General features: G+C 47.3%; 1 protein-coding gene across 1 annotated transcript in view; it reads left to right on the top strand.

Annotated features, from left to right (window-relative positions):
* The window catches only part of SYT13 (synaptotagmin 13), a 52,258-nt gene extending 24,959 nt beyond the window's left edge, over positions 1-27,299 (top strand). Inside the window, exons 2-6 of the mRNA XM_004387650.3 lie at positions 9,321-9,546; positions 12,506-12,640; positions 15,268-15,569; positions 23,730-23,859; positions 26,830-27,299. Coding sequence (XP_004387707.1) covers positions 9,321-9,546; positions 12,506-12,640; positions 15,268-15,569; positions 23,730-23,859; positions 26,830-27,134 — 1,098 coding nt within the window. The 3' untranslated portion in view covers positions 27,135-27,299. The remainder of the gene's footprint in view (positions 1-9,320; positions 9,547-12,505; positions 12,641-15,267; positions 15,570-23,729; positions 23,860-26,829) is intronic.
* The last annotated feature ends 308 nt before the right edge of the window (positions 27,300-27,607 follow it).

Below are 27,607 nucleotides of genomic sequence, written 5' to 3'. Positions count from 1 at the left end.
TCATTTTTGTGTGGATTGAGCATTATCTTAGGTGATGCCTCCTGGATGTGTGAATCTTCTAAATTTTTGACAGGTTTGCCTTTATTTCTGTGAGATAAGCCTCCTCACTATGTTTCCCAGTTGTGTTCTCGCGAGACTGTACTAACATGGGAATAAGCTATTGCCGGTCTTCATTCAGTCATAGTGGCATTTTTCTCCTTGACGCCGGCGATTCATTGTTTCCAGGTGTTACTGGCTTCTTGCTTTTCTAGCTTCTGAACAGTAAATAATTCCTTTGTAATAAGGAATAATGCATTGCAATGGTACCTTTCAAGAGACTGGAACCGCTATAAGTTATTCTTAGCCTGCATTCAAATCTGAGGGCCCAGTCATTGCTTCTACAGGTAGCAGGTGGAATGCACCACTGTGAGTAGTTCTGCACTATTCCAGGGTAGCTGTTTCTGCTTTTTAGCTGTTAGTACTGCTTTTGTTATAATGAAGAATACATAGTAGTGGTAATTTTCCTGAGATTCACATTCCTTTAGTTTTATTTATTTGACCTGTCAATACTACTTTTGCAGTAATGAAGAATGCATTGTAGTGGTAATTTTCCTGAGATAAAAAAATCCGTTGGCTTTATTTGTTTTGCTGTAAGTACCGCTTTTACAGTAAGGAAGAATGCATTGCACTGTGTTTTAAAAAGTTTCATGAAAAAAAATTAGAAGGATAAGAAAAAGGAGACTATAATAAAATGTATGTGCCATCATTGCTAGGTGCCTTCATGTTTTGCAAATTTTCAAGAAATAAAATTTTAAAAATAAATAAACAGATTTTATCATTGACTCATATCAACAGGATTTACGTCATACAGGGTCCACTGGCACAGGTCATCCCAGATAATGGGTATCAAAATCCATAACTCATAACAAAAATTCTGAACTGGCCCTTTAATCAGCATGCCTTCATTAGTTACAAAACATAGTATCAGCAAAAAATTCAGAGGAGAAAATAATTGGGTCCTGAAACGGTTACCAGTATCTAGAGATTTAACAAATGCTGAATGATTGAATGGATGACTAATAGCAAGGGAAAAGAAGGTTTCCATTGGGGCTGGGTGTTCTCAGCTTTGTCTCATTCTTGCTGGGTTGGGATAGGTGCGTTTACCCAGCTGACAGCAAGGTTAACTCACCAGCAAATCTCCTAGTCTGTTGCATTAGGTAACCAGCTAAGGGCCAGGAAGTGTGCTGGGTTAACCACATACTAGCCTTTGTAGATTCTAAAATAACCATGGGGGAAAAAGAGCCCTGGTGGTGCAACGGTTAAGCACTCAGCTGCTAATTGAAAGGTTGGCCAGGTTCAAATCCACCAGCACTCTGTGGGAGAAAGACCTAGTGATCTGCTCCGGTAGAGATTACAGCCGAGGAAACCCTGTGGAGCAGTTCTACTCTGTCACATGGGGTTGCTATGAGTTGGAACCAACTCATGGGCACCCAGCAACAACATGGAGGGGAAAGAGACTGAGAATAATTGAGTTCCAAGGGAAGGGGCTTAGAGAAAGGATTTAGGGCACAGACTTGCAGTCAATAGAAGAGGAAGTGTCAGAAGAGATAACAAAGGATGATGCAGTGGCAGAGTCGCCATGGAAACACAGTATGGCGCCTGGACCACAAGACAAGCTGCTTCTTCAAAGTGAATTTCAACTTTGCAGCTTGACTTACACCAGTCCTCAAGAACTTGACCCTGTGGATTCTCCCATAAGCAGCTAAGAAGTTGAGGATCCTGGTACTGGTAGCAACCCAGAAGCTGGAGCTCTACCAGACAAATAAATGTTGGGTGCTGGGGAGCTGAGGGGAATTGGCTGAGAGAAGGAGACTTTGTGCCTGTCAGCAGCTCACCACACAAAAGGACATTTCTACATCAACCCTACCTGGCTGTCTAGGGCCTCCCCCAAACCAGGGCATCCCCAAGTGAAGCACAGGGACCACACACATCACTGTCACTTGGGAAGCTCCTTGTTTTTATTAGGTGCCATCAAGTCCATTCCAACTCATAGCAACCCTGTGTGACAGAGTAAAACTGCCCATAGGCTTTTCTAGGCTGTAATCTTTATGGGAGCAGATCACCAGGTCTTTCTCCTGCAGAGCTGCTGGGTGGGTTCGAACCTCCAACCTGTGAGTTAGCAGCAGATTGCTTAACCACCTGGGGAGCTCCTTAGACGTGCAGATTTCCCAGACTCCACCTCAGACCAGCTGAGTCAATCCTCTGAGGTAGACCTTGGAATCTGCACTCTACACATCCCCGGGCGAAACATACACACCAAAGTGTGGGAACCAGTGCTTACAACCCTGTGTCCCCTGTCTAAAGGGTGTGCAGGGCCAGAGTAAGGGATAGTGAGCCAAACAGCAGCCTGGGATGACTGTCCATAAGTGGCACAAAAACATTGGTGAGGCAGGCAATAAAGTTTATCACTAGAAGTGGCAGATACAATGGCTGGAAAGCACATGGCAGAGTGGTTCAAGGTAGGACTCTGGAGTGAATTAGCCTGGATTTGAATTGTGGCTCCACCACTCACTAGCCAGCCATGACTCTGGGCAAGGGACCGAACCTCTCTGTGGCCTCAGCACTTGCATCTGTCAAAGGGGGTTGATAATAATAGTACTTACTAAGGTTATTAAAACTTGTAGAGTTATTATAAGGAGCCCTGGTAATGCAATGGTTAACCACTTGGCTGCTAACCAAAAGGTCAGCGGTTCGAATCCACCTGCCACTCCCCCAGAGAAAAGACCTGGCCATCTTCTCCCATAAAGATTACAGCCTAGAAAACCCTATGGGGCAGTTTTACTCTGTCCTGCAGGATCGCTATGAGTTGGAATTGACTCGATGGCACACAACAACGACAGGGTTATTATAGGAATTAAATGAGTTAATATTTGAACAGTACAGAGCACAGCTACAGGCAATATTTATTAAATAAGTGTAGAGAAGGCCTCTTATCTGGACTTAATGACAATTAGGCTAATTAAAAAGCCTGACAATGATGGTAATCATAAACAATAATACATACCACGGACGTTTTATTTCGATTCCACCTGGAGCTTACTGTAAGACCACCAGTACTGCTGAGCTGTGGAACTGGGGTCCCATCACTGGGGCCCATATAGCTTTCCCTGCATTGTGTGGTGATTTCCCATTTTGAGTCATTTAAAGAGAACTTAAATACCCCTGAAACAACCTTAATGCAGAATCCTCCTAGATATTTAAGAGTCTTTTCCCAGTCTCATGTAAATTGACATAATTGTTTTAGTAACCTACTTTATCAAGTCTTAGTTGGCATGAAAGTTTCATATGCATAATTCATTGATTTACATATTTAGTGAAGTACAACAGTAAGTCAAACTGGCATAAACACTTTGGGGGAACAAAGCAAATGACTCTGAAATGATAAATTCAACTGATGGGAGCCCAAGGGTGGGGGTGTGGCTGAGTGGCTGGCCATCCACCAGAGGGTCCTGCTCCCCTCCCATGGTGGAAAGTGGCTGAGAAGTGGCGCCCTTCCAGGGCCTACCATTCCCCGACCAGCTGGCAGCTGGGCAGGACCATGTGACCACTTTTGCCAAAGGAATGTGAACAGAAAGCATTGTGTTGCTTCTGGGTCAAAGTGGTTAGGTGTCTGGTGGGTCCACGTCACCTTCTCCTTTTCTATCAGTTGGCTTGATAAAGCCATGGCGACCTTGAAGGCACAAGTAGGCGGAACCACAAGATGTAAGTGTCTGGAACCCTGAGTTTGGAAAAAAGCCAGCCAACCCTGTGAGAAATCAAGTCTTAAGGTGTTCAGCCGCTAAGGTTTGGGGTTGTTTGTTACATAGCAGTTGACCTTCCTTGACCAATACAAGGCTACTACTAGTGACTTGCTGGCCATAAGGTTTCAACCAGTTGTGGGAGTCTGTGAGGATGATCTACAGAGGGAATGGGCAGAAGCGATCATTCCTTTGGGTTGGTTAAGAACTTCTACTGCTGTACACCAAATTCCCTCCAGAAGAGTTCTCTGTACAGTTAGAAGGACAACTTTGATAAGTTTCTAAGCTGTTGTCCAAGAACTGTGGGCCTGGTTAACCATGGGGCTGTTCCCACTCTCAGCCTCAGCCTCTCTGAGCTGGTCCTTCCCTGGAGGCAAATTGAGTTTCTCTTGGTTAATGGACTTCACCTAATGGACTTAATGCTTGTTGTCTAGACAAAAAAGTGAGAAAGTCCTGCTTCTCCACTAGAGGAGAGTGTCAGTGTTGTGTGGTGTGTGTATGTGTGTCCGTGTGAGTGTGTGTGTGAAGGAGTGTGTGTGTGAGTGCATGTGTGAGTGTGTGTATGTGAGTGTGTGTGTTTGAGGAGTGGGAGGGCGTGGTACCAACAACCAGTGTCCTGGGAAATACCCTAAGCCACAAAATAAACAAGAGAAACTTTTCTTTCTTGGTAGCAATTTAAAATATTTTAACATGGAGTCAAATGCGAAAATTTACATGAATTTTTAAGATAGAACTGGAGATTTCAAGAAAGATTGCCGATGATTCCAGACTACTTCCAGTTCTCTGGGGTACATATTATGTTCCTCTGCTTCTGGAGCTACTATCTGGAAGGAAACCTTGAGAAACATTGGCCCAGAGACCAGTGGATCCTAAATATAGGTCCATAGATAGGTTCTGGGCAAGCTGTATACAGGAATCGAGCAGAAACTTGCTGGACAAGTTTCAGATTGTTACACCCACCCAAGGAAGTCTGATTCAGCAGATTGTATAGAGGTGTGTGTGTGTGTGTGTGTGTGTGTGTGTGTATGCATACATATGTATATGTGTTGCTGTTGTTAGGGGTCCTTGAGTAGAATCCAACTCATAGCGACCCTATGTACAGCAGAACAAAACACTGCCCAGTCCTGTGCCATCCTCAGAATCGTTGCTATGCTTGAGACCATTGTCGCAGCCACTGTGTCAATCCATCTTGTTGAGGGTCTTCCTTTTTTTTGCTGACCTTCTGCTTTACCAAGCATGATGTGTTTCTCCAGGGACTGATCCCTCCTGATAACATGTCCAAAGTACAGGAGCCGAAGTCTCGCCATCCTTGCTTCTAAGGAGCTTTCTGGCTGTACTTCTTCCAAGACAGACTTGTTTGTTCTTCTGGCAGCCCGTGGGGTATTCAATATTCTTCACCAACACAGAATTCAAAGGCATCAATTCTTCGGTCTTCCTTATTCATTGTCCAGCTTTCAGATGCAAATGAGGCAACTGAAAATACCATGGCTTGGGTCAGGTGCACCTTAGTCCTCAAAGTGACATCTTTATGTATATGCATGTCTATTTTTATAATTTTTATTGAGATATAGTTTGCATACAGTGACATGCATATTCCTAAATTTACAGCTTAATCAGTTTTGACAAATATTATACCCTAGGCTGTAGCCCACACCCCATCATGAACATTTTCATCACCTGCAGAGAGCTCTCTCATGCCTCTTCCTCGTCAGTCTGCCGGAAGCAACCACTGTTCTGGCTTCTATCAGCATTGATTCATTTTGCCTGTCCTAGAACTTCAGAGAGTTTAATTAATCGGACTCATAGTCACACAGCAAGTAACTGGCAGAGCCTGGACCGAGCTGTCTGCTTTTAGCGCTTGATCACCTGTCCATCAGGCTAGATTTCAAACTCTTATGTAAGGAACCCTGGTGGTGCAGACAGTTAGGTGTCCAGCTGCTAACCAAAAGATTGACGGTTCGAACCCACCCAGTGGCTCCATGGGAGAAAGACCTGGTGATCTGCTCCCGTAAAGATTACAGCCAAGAAAACCCTATAGAGCAGCTCAACTCTGTCACATGTGGGCACTATGAGTTGAAATCAACTTGACTGCATATAGCAACATGAACATATTACTGTGCATAATTGCCAGCACTATAGCGCAGAGTGTCAGAATCTTGAAGGCCCCTTTCCCCTGGCTGCTCCCCGTCTGAGGGGGGCTTAGCTACGCTGCAGACCCCAGCAGTGGTGGTCCATGTTTGGCATCATCCAAATACTTTATCTTTGACTCTCTCCTCTCTGCGCTCTCCTTGTTAAGTTCTCATGTAAGGGGCAACCACCACTCATTTGTCAGTTTGTTGTGCTATGATAGCTTATGTGTTGCTATGATGCTGGAAGCTATGCCACCAGTATTTCAAATTCAAGCGGGGTCACTCATGGTGGACAGGTTTCAACAGGCTTCCAGACTAAGACAGACTAGGAAGAAAAGATTGTTGAGCTACTTCTGAAAATTAGCCTATGAAAACCATACAGATTACATTAGACTATTGTCTGATATCGTGCTAGAAGATGAGACCCTAGGTTGGAAGGCACTACACAATACCCTCAGCAGTGGACTCAAACAACCAGGCAACATTTCCTGTTGTACGTGAGGCCGCCATGAGTCAGAGCCAACTCGACAGCAACTAACAACAACATATGGGGCAAAGCCATCTGTTCCCTTTCCCACCTGGCTTTGCTCCCTGCACCCGCAACTTCCTGGGTGCTATGATGTTGCTCCAGGAGGGATGTCTCAGTGTGACAACTCAAATTAATAAACCGCCTTTAGGTGAAAAATTAATCCTGTCACAGAAGAGGTCACCTAGCATCTCTGGTAAGGTTAAGCGTTTGTTTACAGATCACTAACTGCGTAATTAATTTCTGTTTTTCCAACACAAACCCCGGAAGGGGAGGACAGCATCTGTCTTGCTCACTTTCTGTATTCCTAACACTTAGCATGGGACCTGGCCTGTAGCAGGACTCGATAAATATTTGTTCATTAAATGAAGGGCTAGTTCCACCCTCCACCCCACGCTGTGCCATCTGTCTTAGCCTGAGGTACCAGAAAGCAGAGCCTTAGGCTTCTGTGCTGCTCTTTATCAGGAAGCCCATTCCAGGGAAGCAGGGAGGAAGGAGAGTAGGGGTGAGGCAGGGAGGAGGGAGGGAGAGCAAGCCCAGGGCCTGGTACTGACCTGGCCACTGCTTGGTGTCAAGTGTGACTGATGGTGGGATCTTGAAGTATCATCTTCCAAAAAGTGGCCAAAGACACTGTTGAGAGGGATGGTGAGGAGGAAGGGGGAAGAATTCATCCTCTGGCTGCCAAGTTCGTCCCGTGGAGTGTTAACTTCTTTGCGCATCTGGGTTGCTTGTGGGGGTACAGGGAGTGTCCCTGGTGTGTCATACCTCAGCTTGAGGCAGGGTATTGGCTGGCTGTGCCCACGTGAGCTGGTTGGAGTCCATGCAGAGGTGGTCACTGCAGTGGGGAGGAGCAAGTGGCCAAAGACCCGGAGACAGGAGAGGCTGGGAGACCCCAGGGAGGCACAGAAGAGGGGTCTGATGCGCCACTTGAGGGTGTGTTCCTCCCGTCCATCTGGACATGTGATGCTGAGCACAGGTTAGTCATTAGCTGCTGTCGAATTGGCTTCAACTCATGGCGGCCTTATGTACAATAGAACAAAACTTTGCCTGGTCCTGTCCAGTTATCCTCAAAATCACTGGCATGTTCGAATCCATCATGGCAGCCATTGTGCGTTCATTTCATCAAGGGTCTCCCTCACTCTCATTGGCCTCTACTTTTACCAAACATGGTGTCCTCCTCCAGCGATTGATCCTTCCTGATGACATGTCCAAAGCAAATAAGTCAGACAATATTCTGTTACGATCCATAAAATTTTCACTGGCTAATTTTCAGAAGTAAATCATCAGGCCTTTCTTCCTAGTCTGTCTTAGTCTGGAAGCTCCACCCCACTATGGGTGACCCTGCTGGTATTTGAAATACTGGTGGAAGAGCTTCCAGCAACATAGCAGCATGCAAGCCACCACAGTACTACAAACTAACAGACAGGTAATGGGAGCACAGGTGGGCATTCCCTAATTGTTAATAACCTGCCCCCAGTGGAAATTTTCCATTACTCATCCTGCATCCTTGTTCCCCATGTCCTCTTCCCTGGGTTCAAGGGCCATTTAGTCAGAGAATCCCTGATTCTACATCCCCCTCCCATGTGCATGGCACGAGACTTGAGCACAGGTCTTCCTGTAGGGTCTGTTCCCCTGGCTGCCCCATTCCTCCACGGCATTCTTGCCCTTCACCTATAATCCTCTCCCGACTCCCTCCCTCAGCTCCCAGACCTCTTTTCTGCTTCTTGGGCACTGAAGTTTAAGCAACTTAAATGCAAGCATAGATGCATTTGAAAGATGTGGTGGAACCAGGGTTTTGATATGCAATAAATAAAGTTGTCCAAGAGAACGAGACAGGTAATCAGCTGCTGCTTTTTCTACCTGAAGAGGCTCATGTCACAGTTATCAGACTCCACTCTGCCTGGTCAAGGACTATAAATCATTCTCTACTATAGGCAGCCGTTTGCCACACAGGATCTTAGTGAGGCAGAGTAAGAATAAACAACAAATAAATGTGGATGCCTTTGGCTGGATGCAGAGAGGTCCAGGAGGGGATGGTGCCCTACCCTAGGCAGAGTTTCTCTACATGAAGGTCATGATCTCCTATGATGCTTGCTAAGAATGCAGTGCATCAGTTTGAGATGCTCTTGACTACAAGTAACAAAAACCCCAATTCAAACTGGCTTAAACAATAAGAACAATATTGCTCATGTAATTTGAAGTGCAGGGGTAGGACAGATTCAAGGCTGTTTGATTCAGTGACTTAACATCATTATCACTAGGGACACAGAGTCCTGTCTCTCTACGCTGCTGTCCACTACTTTGGCTTTGTCCTAAGACTGGTTCATCTTTCAGTCACAAGACAGGGCCACATGCTTCCTGTCTGGGAGGAGAGAAAACCTCTTTTCCTGCTATGGAATATAAGCCTTCCATTATGTCTAAGTTGGCTTCTCCAGGACAGGGACTAAGCCCTGTGGAGGAAGGGATGGGGAGACAAAGGGATGGGTGGAGCAAGGGATGGGTGGAGGAGGGATGGGTGGAGGAAAGGATGGGTGGAGGAAGGGATGGGTGGAGGACGGAGGGGTGGAGGAAGGGATGGATGGAGAAAAGGTTGGGTGGAGGAAGGGATGGATGGAGGACGGATGGGTGGAGGAAGGGATAGTTGGAGGAAGGGGTGGACAGAAGAAAGGATGGAAGGATGAAGGAATGGATGGAGGAAAGTATGGACAAAGGAAGGGATGGATGAATGGAGCCTACACCTTGGGGGGCCCTGGCATAAGTCTGATGTTACAGATGCTGGTGGGTTTGGAGATAACATTTTACCTTCCCAGGTTGTGCTTCTCCCTTCTGTGGGTGGAACGCCGGCAGGAGGTCCTCTTGTGGACTAATTAGAATGATTTGTGTTTGCAGTTCAACATTAAAAAATCCACAGAACCCATCCAGCCTCGAGCCCTCCTCAAGTTCCCAGATATCTATGGACCCAAGCCGGCTGTGACGGCCCCGGAGGTCATCAACTATGCAGACTACACACTGAGGGCCACAGAGGAGCCTCCTGCACTGGCCCCCGCCCAGGCCCCGAATGACAGTCGCCTCAAGAGGCAGGTCACAGAGGAGCTGTTCATCCTCCCTCAGAACGGTAGGGGTCTCCCGCAACCTTGTTCGTCCGTGCAGGTTCCTTGGTCTCTTCCAGGGGTGGATAGTAGCAGAGCCGACCTGCTGATGCTGACCTGAACTGACCACCCCCTCCATGACACCAGATCATAGGTAGGCAGGGGTTGGTTTTGATTTTGAAGGCTGAAGCCATCTGAGAACTGAGGGCTCTGGGTGCCAGTAAGCACCTTCTAATGCTGACACTGCTGTGGTTGTCCATGTGATGCCTTTGGAAACCACAGGGGTGCTGTATACACGTGTCTCACTTTTCACATTGGTCGTGTCAAGTCAATCTGCTTCTTAGTTGCACAGGGAAAATTTTCACTAATTGTTGTTGTTGTTAGTTGCTGTCAAGTCAATTCTGACTCGTGGCCGCCCCATGTGTGCCGAGTAGAACTGTGCTCCATAGGGTTTTCAAGACTGTGACCTTTAGGAAGTAGATCACCAGCCTGTCTTCTGAGGCACTTCTGGGTGGGTTTCAACCACCAGACTTTCAGCTACTATTTGAGTGCTTAACTGTTTGTGCCACCCAGGGCCCTTTTGGACTAAATAGTCCTTCTTTATATTTCTACCCTCTAAATTAGTTCTGAAAATCAGAATTTTTTAAATTACAGTTTACTTAAAGGGTAGTCTGCTACAGCTTCTGGACCTTTAATTCTGGTATTATGTTTGCCTGATGAGAACCTTCCAGATGTTAGGTTCCTGTTCAAGTGAAGGGTAAATCCCATTGCCATTGAGTCGACTCATAGCGACCCTATAGGACAGGGTAGAACTGCCGCATAGGGTTTCCAAGGAGCAGTTGGTGGATTCGAACTGCCGACCTTTTGGTTAGCAGCCGAGCTCTTAACCACTTTGCCACCAGGGCTCCAAGTGAGGGGTAGAGTGAGCAATATGGAACTTCTGAGTTAAAGACAAGGTCATTCATTCATTCAGCAAATATTTGTTTAACAAGCACTAAAGTCAATTCCACTACCCATGACCTTGCCCCCAGCATCTACTTCTGACTCATTCTGCAACATTCACCTTCAACCACTGACTCCTGGGAAGCAGGGGCTGTGCTCTGTAGGAGAGATAGGGACAGAGTTTGCTTGCAGCGGAGTGACCAGAACCACCACAGGCCATGATGGTTTCTGTCTCAGTGTCCTAGTGCCGCTGTAATAGAAATATCATGAGTGGGTGGCTTTAAAGAGCAGAAATTTATTTTCTCACAGTTCCGGAGACCAGAAGTCCAAATCAGGGTCTCAGCCATGTCATCTCCTTCCTTGTCAGTAGCTCCGGGCATTCCTTGATTCCTTGGCGTTCCTTGACTTGTAGACGATCCTCACACGGTGTCTGTCTTCCTCATGTGTTTGTGTCTCTGTGTCTATTCTGTATTTTTTTATAACTCAGAAGCTATTAGGTTTAGGATCCACCCTATGCTGGTATGACCTTAATGGATCGATGGGTTCTATTACATTACATTACATTATGAAAGGTGATTAATTACATTACATTGTATTATGAAAGATGACTGCATTACATTACATTAGATGTGAGGTAATTGCATTACATTATATTATGGAAGGTAATCTGCTCTATATGAAGAATGCAGTGTCAGGATTGGAGGAAGACTTATTAACAACCTGTGATATGCAGATGACACAACCTTGCTTGTTGAAAGTGAAGAGGACTTCAAATACTGATGAATGTCAAAGACTATGGCCTTCAGTATGGATTACACCTCAACATAAAGAAAACAAAAATTCTCACAACTGGACCAGTAAGCAACATCATGATAAACGGAGAAAATATTGAATTTGTCAAGGATTTCGTTTTACTTGCACCCACAGTCAATGCCCATGGAAGCAGCAGTTGAGAAATCAAAGGACGGATTGCACTGGGCAAATCTGCTGCAAAAGATCTCTTTAAAGTGTTAAAAGTGAAGATGTCACTTTGAGGACTAATGTGCACCCGACCCAAGCCATGGTATTTTCAATTGCCTCATACACATGTGAGAGCTGAATAGTGAATAAGGAAGAGTAAAGAAGGATTGAATGCCTTTGAATTATGGTGTTGGCGAAGAATATTGAATATACCATGGACTGCCAGAAGAGTGAACAAATCTGTCTTGGAAGAAGTACAGCCAGAATGCTCCTTAGAAGTGAGGATGGCGAGACTTTGTCTCACGTACTTTGGACATGTTATCAGGAGGGATCAGTCCCTGAAGAAGGATATCATGCTTGGTAAAGCAGAGGGTCAGTGAAAAAGAGGAAGACCCTCAACAAGATGGATTGACACAGTGGCTGCAACAGTGGGCTCAAACATAGCACCGACTGTGAGGATGGTGCAGGACTGGGCAGTGTTTCGTTTTGTTGTACGTAGGGTTGCTATGAGTCGGAACTCACTCGACAGCACTTAACAACAACAACAATCTGCTCTACTCAAAACCAACTGATTTAATCACATGCAACTACCCCATGGTAGCAACTAGACTCGTGTTTGTTCAAGCCACTAGGAACCATAGTCTAGCCAAGTTGACACATACAGTTAACCATCACAGTTTCCATTATTGAAAGCTGACCGTGGTCCAGGCCCTCGGTTAAGTATTTTCCCTACTTTATTTCATTCAATTCTCACAGTGGCTCTCGGAAGGAGGGATCGTTATTATTCCCACTGTATAGACGAGGTTCCAAGAAGTCAAGTAACTTGTCCAAGTTCACATAGCTATTCTGTAGCAGCTCATGTCTGACACCAAAGACCATGTCTTGACCACTGGGCTATGACGATTCCATGGAATGTAATGATCAGGACCAGAGGGGTGGCCCTGGTGTGTCCACCATGGCTTTGCACCCAGATAGGAAGCTCTGAGTTTGGATTCATGGCATAGGTGGCAGAGATGGGAAAGGTAGAATCGGGGAAAATAGGACCCCAGCATAGGTGGTAGTGACCACTTTGCCTCTCAACAGGTGTGGTGGAGGATGTCTGCGTCATGGAGACCTGGAACCCAGAGAAGGCTGCCAGTTGGAACCAGGCCCCCAAACTCCACTACCGCCTCGACTACGACCAGCAGAAGGCTGAATTATTTGTGACTCGCCTGGAAGGTATTGCTCTTACTTGACTTTCATGGGCTTCTGTGTGTCCATCTCCCTGGAGGAACATGGGGGATGGAAGCACCTGCAGCTAGCTGGAGCTTGTTGTTGTTGTTAGTTGCTATTGAGTCAGCTCTGACTCATGATGACTCCATGTACAACAGAAAAAACGTGCCTGGTCCCATGTCATCCTCATGATCGTCACCATACTTGAGTCCGTTGTTGCCTTTCAACCTATGGGGCTCATTTTCCAGCACTATATTAGGCAATATTCTGTTGTAATCCGTACAGTTTTCAATGGCTAATTTTCAGATTTAGATCACCAGGCCTTTCTCCCTAGTGTGTCTTAGTCTAGAAGCTCTGTTGAAACCTATCTACCATGGGTGACCCTGCTGGTATTTAGAATACTGAAGGCATAGCTTCCAGTATCATAGCAACATGCAAGCCACCACAGTATGACAAACTGACAGACAAGTGGACAGAGCACGGGATGCTATATTAGCCCCCTGTAACAAGCATACCCCTAAACATATGATGTTCAGACACATAGATTTGTTTTCTCTCTCTCTCTCATGTAATAGTTCAAAGTGGGTATTCCTGCTTGGTGGCCATCTTTCCTCCAAATGGTTATTCAAAGCCTGGACTCCTTCAGTTTTGTGGCTGCTTCATCCCCTCAGGTCTCCTTGTCATCTTCTCCTAGAAGGTGGAAGAGGAAAGAGAACAAGGAGAGGGCATAACCATTTCTTAACCTTAACATGGAAGTAGAATACATCATTTCTGCTCACATTCCATTGGCTGTGACTCAGTCCCATGGCCACACTTACGTGCAAAGGAGGCTGGGAAATGTGGACTAACTGTGTGCCTAGGGAACAGAGGAAATGGGTTTTTGGTGAAGAGCTACCTGTGTCTGCCACAGGTACTTTCAACACTGGATAGGGCTTTGTGCTAGACATGGAGGGTGTTCTGAGTGGTCAGGAAAGTTTCTGCTCCTTTTGTCTCTCTAGATTTAAGAACCAGGTGGTCTCTCTGAGGGGGTCAGGCTGTCCCTAATCTCCCTGCCCTGAAAAGTCTCTTTACTGTCAGCAACGAAGCTAAGACTTCACAAGGAATCAGGAATAACAATGGGCTACTCTATGGCTCCTGGAAGCTAGAAGCTGGGGGCAGGATGAATTGGACTCTTGCATTTAATTTGATTTTCTTGAGAGGTTAATTTTCCATTTTATTTTCTCTTAAGATTATTAAGTGCTTTCATATACTTTATCACATTTGGTCTTTATAATGGCCTCATTTTACAGATTAGGAAACTGAGGTCTAGCAACATCAGGTGATTTGTCCAAGACTGCTCCAACTTGTTGGTGCCAGGGCCAGGACTAAAGTCAGTTGCTTTGCAGCTCAGCAGGGAGTTCTTTCTGTTAGGACACATGGCCTCAGTTCTTCATCTTCTCTTCCAGGGAAACATCAGTTGCCACTTCCCAAGTTATTATTGAGGAGCTGGTCATAAAAGCACCACGGGGGCAAACATCTGGCTAAATCCACATTGCGAATGGTTAAAAATGCCAAGGTTCAAAATCAGGGACAGATTATCCAACAGGCACGGTAAGCACCGTGCTTACCGTGCTTTCAAAATCATCTGTAGTGAACAATTATCACATGGGTTTCAACACATCTGCGATAAAAGTTGTCAGCAGTCTGAGGCAATCTCAGAATCCTGAGGTCAGAAGGGCTCCAAGAGGCATCAAAGATGTGCTGAAACCCATGTGAAATTGTTCACTACAGATTAGTAAGTAAGCACAAGTAAGCCCATGCTTACCTTGCTTACTGGGTCATATGCCCCCTGTCAGGGTTTGTAAATTTGCAAAGAGGCATTGATTTTTTAGGAAGGTACAGTGGGGTTGGGAAGAGATGCCAGACATACCTAGAAGCAGAATCTTTGATGTTGTGAAAAAATGGGAGTGTTTACTCCAGATGATCTAGTAAGCAAGGTAAGCACCGTGCTTACCTTACCTATTGGATAAACCGCCCCTGTTCAGAATACAAAACATTCATGAGGCAGCAGCTAAGTGGTTCACTCACAAGTGGTTGTGTAGTAAATATTTCAAGTACCAGTAGGTGACGAGTCACTTCTGACTCATGGCGATCCCACACGTTGCAGAGTAGAACTGCGCATCAAAGGGTTTTCAAGGCTGTGACCTTTCGGAAGCAGATGAGCAGGGCTTCTTTCTGAGGTCCTTCTAAGTGCGTTTGAACTGCCAACCGTTCGGTTAGTAGCTCAGCGCTTAACCATTTGCACCACCCAGGGACTCTTATGTAGAACAAACAAACTTCAGTATCCGTGACAACACTAGTAAAAGTCATCAGCAGTTTGGGGGCAATCTCAGAATCATGAGGTCGAAGGGTCTCCGAGAGGCACCAAGCCTTGTTGTCCTTGTTCTCCAAGGGAGGCCAGCGTGTGCTGACATTGGCCCCATGGGTGAGCGCCTATGTCTCAATGTCTTACTGAAAGGAGATTCCACAGTGCACTGGGTGGTCAGCCCTGTGGTCTTTCCGACACCCAAGGTCATGACTATTAAGCTGGAATCCTACATTTCCTCTCATCCTTGCGAAGTCCCATGTCTGTGTTGCTTCCTCCTTGCCTGCAGCCGTGACCAGTGACCACGACGGAGGCTGTGACTGCTATGTCCAAGGCAGCGTGGCCAACAGGACGGGCTCTGTGGAGGCTCAGACGGCCCTGAAGAAGCGGCAACTGCGCACAACCTGGGAGGAAGGCCTGGTGCTCCCCCTGGCAGAAGAGGAGCTCCCCACAGCAACCCTGACGCTCACCCTGCGCACTTGTGACCGCTTCTCCCGCCACAGCGTGGCCGGGGAGCTCCGCTTGGGCCTGGATGGGGCGTCCGTGCCTCTGGGGGCCGCCCAGTGGGGTGAGCTGAAGACTTCAGCTAAGGTAGGTGTTATGGATTGAATTGTGGCCTCCAAAAATACGCGTTGTAAATCCTAGCCCCTATACCATTTGGAAGGAGCCTGGTGGCACAATGGTTAAGCCCTGGGCTGCTAACTGAAAGGTCAGCGGTTCGAACCCACCTAGCAACTCCTCAAGAGAAAGACTTGGTGATCTGCTCCCAAAAAGATTACAGCTTAGAAAACCCTATGGAGCCGTTGTACTCTGTCACATTGGGGTCGCTATGAGTGGAAATCGACTCCACTGAACCAAACATACCATTTGGGAATAGGGTTTTCTTTGTTATGTTAATGAGGGCATATCAGTGTAGGATGTGTCTTAAGTCAATCACTTTTGAGATATAAAAGAGCAGATTAAGGACCGAAGAAAACAAGCACAATGGGGAAAGATAGATGCCACGTGGAGATCTCTAAGGGACGCTGAGAAGAAGCTGAGACAAGGAGTTTCCCTCAGAGTGGACAGGGAGAGCCTCCCCGTAGAGCTGATGCCCTGAATTCAGACTTCTAGCCTGTTAAACTGTGAGAAAATAAATGTCGTTCATTAAAGCCACCCACTTGTGAGATTTCTGTTATAGCAACAGTAAGAAACTGAGACAGTAGGGGTCGCCTCTCACCAGGAAAGGGAAAGTCTGTTGGTGGAGTGTGGCAGGCAGGAATGGGCTTCCTCCTAGCAACTCTGCGCCAATGCTGTGGAACAAAGTTTCTGAGACCTTCCCAGCTGGAGGTGGTAGGGCTGAGGTCTGTGGGATTCCTGTGTCTGCTCATTGCTTTGCTTCTAGCTTGTCATGTAAAGACTGACCCCTGCCATCATGGAGCATGCCAGGTTACACATGCATTGGTTCCAATGCTATGACAGTATTATCCCCATTTCAATTCAGACTATACTCCTTGTGCACCTACTGTGTGCCAGGTACTGCAGGGGAGATGAGCATGAAGGTAGGAAGGCAGAGCCCCTGCACTCAGAACGTACATGCCAGAGTGATAAACTGGCATGGACAAAGGACGATGATGATGATGATATCTAACATACATTGAATGCCAAGACTTATATAAGATGGGCTGCAGCAAAGTGCTCTGACCGAGAGTCCTGGAAGGCCTGGTGTATAGTGGTGTTTGTGCTCAGCTTTGAAGGTACAGCCGGAGCTAGGGCAGACCCAGAGTCCAGTGTTCTACACAGTCACTAGCCCTGGGATGATGCTCCCCGCCCCTCCGCTGCAGGGAGGCCATGAATATCTGCTCAGAGACTGCACTCCTCAGAGAGGGGCCAGGGCAGTGATGGGGTCAGGGAAGGTCAGGGCTGCAGGACACTGTGTGGTTAGAGGGGCCAGGGCAGTGAGGGGGTCAGGGAAGGTCAGGGCTGCAGGACACTGTGTGGTTACTTAGGCCCCTGGGTCAAGACCTCATCCAACAGCCTGCCATTTGGTGTCCAGAGGGAGCCTTCTGGCTGACCAGTCTCTCAACCAGTTGGTAATGCCTTACCTAGTGGGATGGAAGCTAGCTAGTGTTCTAGGCCCAACCCACCCATCCTAACTCATTGCCCTCTAGTCCCTTCATGAAGACTGCACGAAGATCATCAATAACGTGCACGTCCCAGTCACTGGCCTGCTCCTCCCAGCCACCGTGCCTTTGCCCAAGCTAACTGTTTATCCAGAATGCCCTCCCTCCCATCTCTACAGGCCTGCACCCAATCTATTTCTCCAGCGCAACCTTCCCTATGAGGCTTTCTAGTTGGAAGCTGTTTCCTCTCCTCTGTATCCCACAGTCTTACATGTATGTTTTTTATTGCATTTTTCCCTGGTGTCATGGTCATGGACCTGTGTTTGCTCTGCCTCATTTATTCTTCCAGCACATTCCAAGCCATTCTGGGTATGAGGTACACAGCAGTGAACCAAACTATAGTAGTTCCTCTCTTCTGGGGCTTCTGGTTCCTACTGGATAGGACTCTTCTTGAAAAATAATAACAGTAACACTCAAATCAGCTGCCATTTATCTAGTGAATATTTACTATGTGCCAGGCACTGGGCTAAGCGCATATTAAACATTTCCCCCCTCGTTTAAACTTTTAAAAAGTCTACATAGATCTTCCTATTTTGCTGAGGAGGAAACTTGCCCAAAGGCATGTAGCTAGCACGTGGCAGAGCTGGGATTCAAACCCAGGTCTCTTCATCTCCAAAGTGCCTGCTCCATGTAGTAACCCCCTTATTCTATCACACTAGAGCAGGAGTCAGCAAACTATAGCCCGTGGGCCAAATCTGGCCTGCCACCTCTTTTTGTACAGCCTGGAGGCTAAGAATGAGCTTTATATTTTTAGATACCAAAAAAACAAACCCATTGCCATCAAGTCGATTCCAACTCATAGCAACCTGATAGGACAGAGTAGAACTGCCCCCACAGGGTTTTCAAGGCTGTAAATCTTTACAGAAGCAGAATGCCACATCTTTCTCCCTTGGAGTGGCTTGTTTGAACCACTGGACTTTCAGTTAGCAATCGAGTGCTTTAACCACTGCAACACCAGGGCTCCACATTTTTAGATAGCTGAAGAAGGTTAAAAGAAAAAGAATATTTTGTGACACTGAAAATTATATGAAATTCATATTTCAATGGCCATCAATAAAGTTTTATTGGAACACAGCCATGCCCATTTATTTACTTCTTATCTACAGCTGCTTTCATACTACAGCGTTGAGTAGTTGTGACAGAGACCGTATAGCCCACAAAGCCTAAATTGTTACTATCTGGTTCTTTACAGAAAAGATTTGATGGCTTTTGTACTAGAGAAATAAAAATACTAATAAGAGCACTAGTTTGGAGCACTTACTAGGTACCAGGCGCTATGCTTAGAACTTTACTTAAGTTCTTTCACTTCTCAAATCAGCCAAGTGAGAGAAATACCATAATTATTCCCATTTACAGGGAAGGAAACTGAAGCTTAGAGTAGGGCCAGGGCCACCCAGCTCACTCACTGCCAAGCTGGTGCTTGAGCCCAGGCTGGTCCAACTCTCAGTCCCGTGCTGCTCCCTCTTACTGTGCCCCGGAAGCGCCAGCCAGTATCTGAGGCATGACCAGCAGGTACCTTTCCTGATAGACACCTCAACTGCAGGAGGAGAGAGCACATTTTCACCCTTCGTCTGCTCCTCCTTTCACTATGACTTCCTCCTTGCCCCATTACCTGCTCTCTCCCAAGCTTGGAAAATGGATACAAAAATCAAAGCCACTCTCAGAAGGAACTAAGCTATTCCAAAGCACATGCTAATTAGTGTGTGATTTGGGGCTTGTGGGTAATCACTGATGGGGGCCTTGGGAGAAGGAATCAACACTTTGGTTTATTAAGCTGATAAACTAGCTTCTCTGGAGATGGAGAGGCTCCCCTGCTAGGCTTTTGGGAGCTTTGGTATAGCCCCCAAAGGGCTGAAATCCAGCCAATGTAAGCAGAAGTCGCAGGTGCCTCACCTGCTTCTATTTCTCCCCTGGAAGAGCAGACATCACCATCATTCAACCATTCATTCATTTCACAAATGCCTTGCCCTGTTTCTACTATATGCTGACCACCGTGCCGGGAGCTGGGGACACGGAAGTACGCAAGACAAAGTCCTGCCCTCAAACCTCATCTATTCTAATAATCGTCACACTCATTGTAGCTGTTAAAACCCAACCAAACCGGTTGTCATTGAGTTAATTCTGACTCATGGCAACCCCATGTGTTTCAGAGTAGAGCTGCTCCATAGGGCTTTCAATGGCTGTGATCTTTCAGAAGTAGATCACCAGGCCTTTCTTCTGAGGTGCCTCTGGGTGGATTTGAACTGCCAGCTTTTTGGTTAGTAGCCAAGCACTTAACTGTCTGTACCACCCCAGGACTCCTTGGAGCTGTTAACTGTTTGCAAATATATCCTCACACCCACTGTGAACAGTGGCCTGTGGACCACAAATATGAACAGCCTCAGGTGACAGCATGGAGTCAGAAGTAGGAGGTGGCGCTCTTGGAGCATTTTGCAGGAGAGAGAGCCCTGAGGCCAGGCTGCCTACCTCCTGGTGGGGGCCCCTTGCCCCAGCCAGAGGGTGATTTGAACAAGTCGGGGAGCCATAAGTAGCTGCAGCCCAGAAGGTTTTCTTCCCTAGGCTAGACTGGGTTGATGGAAGCGGCAGAAGTGCCCCAGTTCTAGCTGGAAGACACTCAGCCGAAAGTAGTGTGTGCGTCACCAGGGACCCACAGAGCGACCCACTCTGCGGGTGCTTGAATGATTCATTGAGAGCCGAAGAGAGAGGGAGGGAGGAAAAACAAGGGAGAGGATGAGAAAGAATGAAAACAGAAAGAGGGTTACTTCTGTCCACAGGTAATTTAAGCAGCAGAGCTGTTAAAATTCTCAGGCTCCGGCAGCTGACTGGGCTGGTCCAAGGGCCTCTTGGCACCCTACACAAAGGTGAAGAGCCCCTTACAGGTACAGGCTCCTTCACCTGGTCTGGGCGGAGTGAGGGCTCAAGCCTGATCACCCTGTGCCTACTGGTAGACTAGCGGCTGTCCAGTCGATTTCAACTCATGGCGACCTTGTGTGTGTCAGAGTAGAGCTGTGCTCCATAGGGTTTACAATGGCTGATTTTTTTAGAAGGAGATCACCAGCCCTTTCTTCCGAGACACCTCTGGGTGGACTCGAACCTCCAACCTTTCAGTTAGTAGCTGAATACATTAACTGTTTGTACCACCCAGGGGCTCTAAACCAGTTGCTGTTGACTCCATCTCATGGCAACCCATGTGTGTCAAGAGTAGAACTGTGCTCCATAGGATTTTCAGTGGCTGATTTTTCAGAAGTAGATCACCAGGACTTTCTATCAAGGCACTTCTGGGTAATCTTGAACCTCTAATCTTTCTGTTAGCAGCCAAGTGTGTTTACCATTTACACCACCCAGGGACTCCCCTGTGGCTGTAGCCCAGGTCAGCCGAAGACCTCTGATAAGTGAGGGCCTCAGTTTCTTCATTGTGGAAGAAGAGGGCCTGAACAAACTGTCTACCCAGGAAGCCAGAGAGCAACATGCTCAGGGCCTAGGCTTTATTATCAGACCAAATCTCTGTTCAAACCTCAGTCTAGCAACTTCCTGGCTATGTGACCTCAGGGATGCGCCCTTTCTGAGCATCAGGCTCTTGTCCCTCAGATGGGAGTAAGACAAGTATCCCTCTTAGGCTTCTAGTCAAGATTAAATGGGATGGCTCAGTCTTCTTTTCCATAATGATTTTTTGTATGCCAACTGTGTGCTAGGGGCCAGGGGTGCATAAAACCCAAAACAAAACGCATTGCCGTCGAGTTGATCCCGACTCATAGTGACCCTATAGGACAGACTAGAACTGCCCCATAGGATCTCCAAGGCTACAAATCTTTACAGAAGCAGACTGTCACATCTTTCTTCCACGAAGCAGCTGGTGGATTCGAACTGCTGACCTTTTGGTTAGCAACAAAATACCAGCAGGGTCACCCAAGGTGGACAGGTTTCAGCACAGCTTCCAGACTAAGACAGACTAGGTAGAAAGGTCTGGTGATCTACTTCTGAAAAGTAGCTAATGAAAACCTTATTACCAATAATACAGTTGTCATTATTGAAATCATAGTTTCTGACCTTCATTGAGGACTTACTGTGTGCATTTCCTCACTTAATCCCCTGTTATCTGTACTTCTTCATAGCATTTAACACTGCCTGATATTATGTCGGAAACCCTGCTGGAGTAGTGGTTAAGAGTTTGGCTGCTTAACCAAAAGAATCCACGAAGTGCTCCTTGGAAAACCTATGGGACAATACTACTCTGTCCTATAGGCTCGCTATGAGTTGGAATCAACTTGACTGCAATGAGTTTGATTTTTGATATTATGTAATATACTTAATCACTTCCTACCTATCTCCCCATCCTGTCAGCTCCACAGAACCCAGCTTCACTGTGTTTTCTTCACTGCAGTAATGGCAGCACTTAGCACAGAGCCTGGAGCAGAGTAGGTGCTTGATGTGTGTCTGCTGAATGAACTTATCCACGCTTTTTGGATAAGGGAGCTAACACTTATAGAAGTTAAATAGCTGCTCAACATGACACAGTTAGAGAGTGATGGAGCACAGCCCCCACTGTGCACTTATTCACTTAGCACCTATGTACTGACCACCCACTATCCGCCAGGTCCAGTGCTGGGGACGCCACAGTGAGCATAGGAAAAATGATCCTTGCCCTTCTGAGCTCACAGTCCAGGATGAACGCAAACAGACAAATCATGACATGTGTTCTGAGTCTTACAGAGGAGTGGAAGCAGAGGACATTATGGTGGCCATTAGCCGGGGGTCCACGTGACAGCGGCAGGGGAGGTAGCCCTGAATTACCCTCATCGCACAGTCGGGAAAGAAGGACAAAGCTGGAGGAGGAGGCGGATGGGACCGAAAGTTGTGACATCTGGTGGAACAAGCTTCTGTGCCCCTTTCTCCCCGTTCCCACCCCACGCTCTCCATCTCTGCTACAGGCCACAGCCTGACCTCTTCCTTGGGCGTTTCACGTGCAGGGCATCTGCTTTCTGCTCAAACCAGAAAAACTAAACAACACTTGCCGTCAACTGTTCTGTCTCATGGCAGCCGTAAAACTGTGCCTCATAGGGTTTTCAGTGACTGATTTTTCAGAAGTAGATCATTGGATCTTTCTTCCAAGGCACCTCTGGGTGGACTCGAGCCTCTAGTCTTGCAGTTAGCAGCAGAATGTCTTAACCACCCAGGGATTCCTTCTGCTCAAGAGAAGTGACTTATTGCCTCCAGCTGACGCCCACCCACGAGCCCCTTCTCTTCCCCACCAGGTCCCCCCAGAGCTTTGGGCTGTGATACATTCACCTCCCAAGATGAGTCTTTTGGGTTTCCTTTTTTTGCCCCTTGAAGGATTGGTTGCCATTCCAAACAAACTCTTGTAGGGATTTAAGTGGGGACATTCTGTAAAGCTGCAGATGGGGGATAGATGTGTTTTGGTGCTTCACATGGGCATCACCACCTCCCGCGAAGCACAGTCACCTTCAGTTGTCCTTGGTGCATTATCTGCCTATATGGTGCCTCACAGGACCACCGTGTTGTTCACATTGTTGGCCACGCTGTTGACCAATCAAGCCCCTGCTCGGCATCATTATGTCACGTTATTGACTCGGTCATCCCTGCAGGCGCTGGAAGGAATGATCTTTTCAAACAAAATAATGAATTACAACTCCCCACTGCCCCAGGAACCTGGTTGGTAATGCAGTGGTTCTCAAACTGGGTTCCCTAGAACCCTAGAGTTCTACAGATGTGCCCCAGGACCTTGAGGTGGTGGTGAGGGGTGACAGGGTATCTGAACAGCCAGGGCTCTTGGTCTTCCACCCTTGCCACATCCTGCGTGGCATCTCTTTCATCTATTTTATATGTTGGGCTTCAATATAAGATATTTGAAAAAGGTCACATTTATGGCAAACCCTTATTGAAGCATATCCCAAAGATAATTCCTCTGTGGTTAACCTGCCCTACTCCCTTCTGCAAGGGCAAAGAAACAAGCATTGGTGGGTGAACCACTTCCTATGCTCTTCTCCAAGGGCAGAGAAACCAGCCTCGATGGGTAAATTGTTTCTGTTGTTGGGTGCTATTGAGTCAATTTTCCACTCATACTGACTGATGTGACAGAGTAAAACTGCCCCATAGGATTTCCTAGGCTGTAATCTTTATGGAAGGAGCTCTGGTGGCACAGTGTTTAAGAGCTCGGCTGCTAACCTAAAGGTTGGCAGTTGGAACCCACCCTGTAGCTCCACAGGAGAAAGACCTGGCATTCTGCTTCCGTAAAGATTGCAGCGTAGGAAACCCTATAGGGCAGTTCTACTCTGTCACCTGGGGTTGCTATGAGTCAGAATCAACTCAATGGCTCCTGACAACAACAGTCTTTATGGAAGCAGATCGCCAGGTCTTTCGCCTGCAGAGCTGCTGGGTGGGTTCAAACCGCCAAACTTTCGGTTAGCAGCTGAGCTTTTAACCACTGTGCCACCAGAGCTCCTCAAATTGTTTCAAGGGTGCCCGTTTGATATGAGTCCAGTGCACCCCCCAGCCTTAGCATTAGTTGACTGGGTCGGAAGCCACTTCCCCGTGAGACTCCGTCCCTTCCCTTTCTCCTCTTCTGTTTCAGGAGCCGTCTGCAGGAACTGGAGAGGTCCTCCTATCCATCAGCTACCTCCCGGCTGCCAACCGCCTCCTGGTGGTGCTGATCAAGGCCAAGAACCTCCACTCGAACCAGTCTAAGGAGCTCCTGGGGAAGGGTGAGTGAGGTGTGAGAGGAGAGAGCCAGGGCCCTCCGGCCACTGGGATGAGGCAGAGGGAGGCGGCAGTGGAGACAGGGAGGTAGACCAAGAGCATATTTGTGGAAGTGTGGGTCTCAGCTCTGTCCTCCAGCCTATGCTCACTGTCTTAGTTTCTTAGAGTTGCTATAACAGAAAGACCACAAGTGGGTGGCTTTAATGAACTGAAGTTTATTTTCTCACAGTTTAGGAGGTTAGAAGTCCAAATTCAGGGTACCAGCTCCAGGGGAAGGCTTTCTCTGTTGGTCCTTGTCTCTTTTCAGCTTCTGTTCCTCACTTCCTTGGCAATCTTCACATGGCATGGCATCTGTCTTCCCCTATGTGTGCTTGCTTGCTTCTGTGCCTAGTCTGCACCTTTTATATCTCAGAAGTGATTAGCTTAAAACACACTGATATGCCTCATCAACATAACAAAGAAAACCCTATTCCCAAACGGGATTACATCTACATGTATAAGGATTAGGATTCCAACACATATTTTGGGGGAACATAATTCAATCCATAACACTCATAAACCAAGCTGAAGGCACACTCACTTCTCAAGTTTACATCCATTCACTTCTGGGCCAATTCCATCCACCAGTAACCAAGTATGAGCTACCTGGGGCGCTCTCCCTTAGAGGGCCACCAGGACTAGAATCAGCCTTAACCATGTGTCACAGGAAACCAAGGATCAGACTATAGCCATGGCGTGGAATGCCTGGGCTGTTGGGGAAATTTGACCCGCCCTTGTCCCCCAGACCTGACTGGACCCACCTCACAAGCAGATGTCAGGAAGCCCAGGTTCTTCTTCTCCTGTCTCAGCTAGCCACCACTCCACTCCACACACCCACCCCAGACTCTTCTCAGCCTTTGCCAATCTGCCACTCCCATGCCAGCTGAGTGTGGGTGACGGCAGAAGGTGTGTGGGCATGCGGGCTGAGGCTTGAGACTCACAGCGTCTGCCCAGTATATACCCAAATAAGCGTCTCTTCAACATTCTGGAAGGCTCAGTTTTTCCTTCTGGCTACCCCAGCTCACATTCCAAGTCCTGTCAAAGCAGGTAAGCAGCAGCAGTTACCCGTTCAGTACCCGGACCAGGAATGACATGCTTACATCAGGAAAGTACAAATAAATAATTGCCACTATGTTCAGAATCTTTGAGCAAAAGATTCTGGGCGAATGAAATCAGAAGAGTAATTCTTGCTGATGGATTCCTGAGCCAAAGCTCAGAGTTCAGTGCTTCTTCCTTCTCCCCTCAGAGCATCCTTTTCTCCTTTTTTTTCTTTTTTTAATAGCTCCTGCCAGGACCATTACTGCACACCACTTTGTCTCTAAAATATCTCTGCTGAAATAACAAACTAACCACCCAGGGGTGATAATTATAGCAATAAATACAGACTAGCAATTATTCTCACATTAGCTTCAGGAACCATGACTAATGAATATTTGCAGTCCTGATTCTGAGGCTTGTAATGTTACACGAGGAGCCCTGGTGGCGCAGTGGTTAAGAACTATGGCTGCTAACCAAAAGGTGGGCAATTCGAATCCACCAGCCACTTCTTGGAAACCCTATGGGGCAGTTCTACTCTGTCCAATAGGGTCGCTATGAGTTGGAATCGACTCGACGGCAAGAGGTTTGGTTTGGTTTAATGTTACATGGAAGCTCTTCTGGTGACCTGTTTATGGATTTTCTGAGGGACTGTTCTGTGGGTGTAATGACTGTGGGGGTCAAAGCAGTTTGCTTTCATCCTCCACATGAAGTTGGGGTTCTCAAGGAAAACTTACAAAAGAACAGATGAGAAGAACTCAACTAACCAGCAGGAGACCTACTGTCTTAATAATAGAAAAAAAAAAAGCTCACATGTAGGAATAGAGGACGAAGACATGGGAGTGACTTAGTTTTCCGGTCTGAATTTAAAATCAATTGCAGGGCACTTGTGCCATTGCCCTGGGACTGGTTTGATGTGGGGAATGTGAAGTCATGTGGAAGGGCTCCTGGCAAAGCTTGGTTTCCTGGTGGCACACAGTTATTGTTAGTTGCTGTCCTGTCAGCTCTGACTCATGGCACCCCCCATGCACAATAGAACAAAACATTGCCCGGTCCTGTGCCATCTTCACAATTGTTGGTATGCTTAAGTTCATTGAGTGTCTTCCAACGTAGGGGGCTCACTTCCAGCACTGTATCGGACAATGTTCTATGGTGATCCACTGGCTTTTCACTGGCTAGTTTTCAGAAGTAGATCACCAGGCCTTTCTTCCTAGTCTGTCTTAGTCTGGAAGCTCTGCTGAAACCTGTCCACCATGGGTGACCCTGCTGATATTTGAAATACTGATGGCATAGCTTCCAGCATCATAGCAACATTCAAGCTACCACAAAACAACAAACAGAAAGGTGGTGGCCCTCTCAATGGCCTTAATCGTAGGCCACCCTATGGCCAGCCTTATGTATTCTGTTTACTGTCTGTTTTCCACACTTGAGTGTAAGGTCCATGGAGGCAGAAATTTTCGCTATATCCCCATGTTGAGACCAGTGCCTGGTATATGTTGTTGTCAGGAGCTGTCAAGTTGATTCTGACTCATTGCAACCCCACGTGACAGAGCAGAACTGTCCCAAAGGGTTTCCTAGGCTATAATATTTACGGGAGCATACCGCTAGGTTTTTTCTCTCGTGGGACCAGCTGGTGGATTTGAACCACTGACCTTTCAGTTAGCAGCCGAGTGTATAAATATTGCACCACCAGGGCTCCTTTGGCACATGGTAAACACTTAATAATTGCTGACTGAATGCATGACCCATGGGGTGGGGGGTGGAGAGGGAGCCTCAGTGCAGATCTTCAGCCAGAGACTTTCTCTCCAGCCACAGGAGGAAGCAGCATTGTGAGCCCCACCAGACACCCGAAGCTCACTCTTGGCCCTTTTATCTGTCTTCTTTCCCCTGTCCCTCCTCAGATGTCTCTGTCAAGGTGACCTTGAAGCACCAGGCTCAGAAGCTGAAGAAGAAGCAGACAAAACGGGCCAAGCACAAGATTAACCCGGTGTGGAACGAGATGATCATGTTTGAGCTGCCCGACGACCTGCTGCAGGCTTCCAGCGTGGAGCTGGAGGTGCTGGGCCAGGACGCGGAGGGCCAGAGCTGCGCACTTGGCCACTGCAGCCTGGGCCTGCACGCCTCGGGCGCCGAGCGCAGCCACTGGGAGGAGATGCTCAAGAACCCTCGCCGGCAGATCGCCATGTGGCACCAGCTGCACCTGTAGACGGCTGCCCGCCCAGGTGCCTCCCGTCTCCACCCCAGCCAGTCCCTCCAGCCCCAGCTGTCTTCTGCAACCTCCTCCTTGTGCCCCCTCCTCATTCTGACGCCCAGAAGACCGCAAAGGCCAGGACCCTAGTCCTCTCTCATCACACCCTCATTTTTAAAAAATGGATTCGGGCACCCACCACGAGCAAGACAGTGCATTTTGCTCACTTCTGGGTTATTGAAAAAGACACTTACCAAATGCAACCTGTGTGCAGATTTTGCAGGTGGGGTCAGGCTTGATGCAGAGGCTGCTTAACTTGGGGAATCATGGATGCAAAGGAGAATTTGGCTTTTTGAAAATACGCATTTCCAAAAAAAATGATGAAGTAAATAAAACTATCCTGAATCAACTAATAGAATTAGAGATTGTCAGGATGGGATGAAATCTTAGCCAGTGTTAAATCAAGCTCCCCACTCAAAACAGTAACCCAG

The sequence above is a fragment of the Trichechus manatus genome, unplaced genomic scaffold (assembly GCF_000243295.1).
Source record: "Trichechus manatus latirostris isolate Lorelei unplaced genomic scaffold, TriManLat1.0 scaffold00191, whole genome shotgun sequence".
Lineage (NCBI taxonomy): Eukaryota > Metazoa > Chordata > Mammalia > Sirenia > Trichechidae > Trichechus > Trichechus manatus.
Note: the sequence above shows the minus strand (reverse complement) of the source record. Positions and strands in the feature narration are given on the sequence as shown.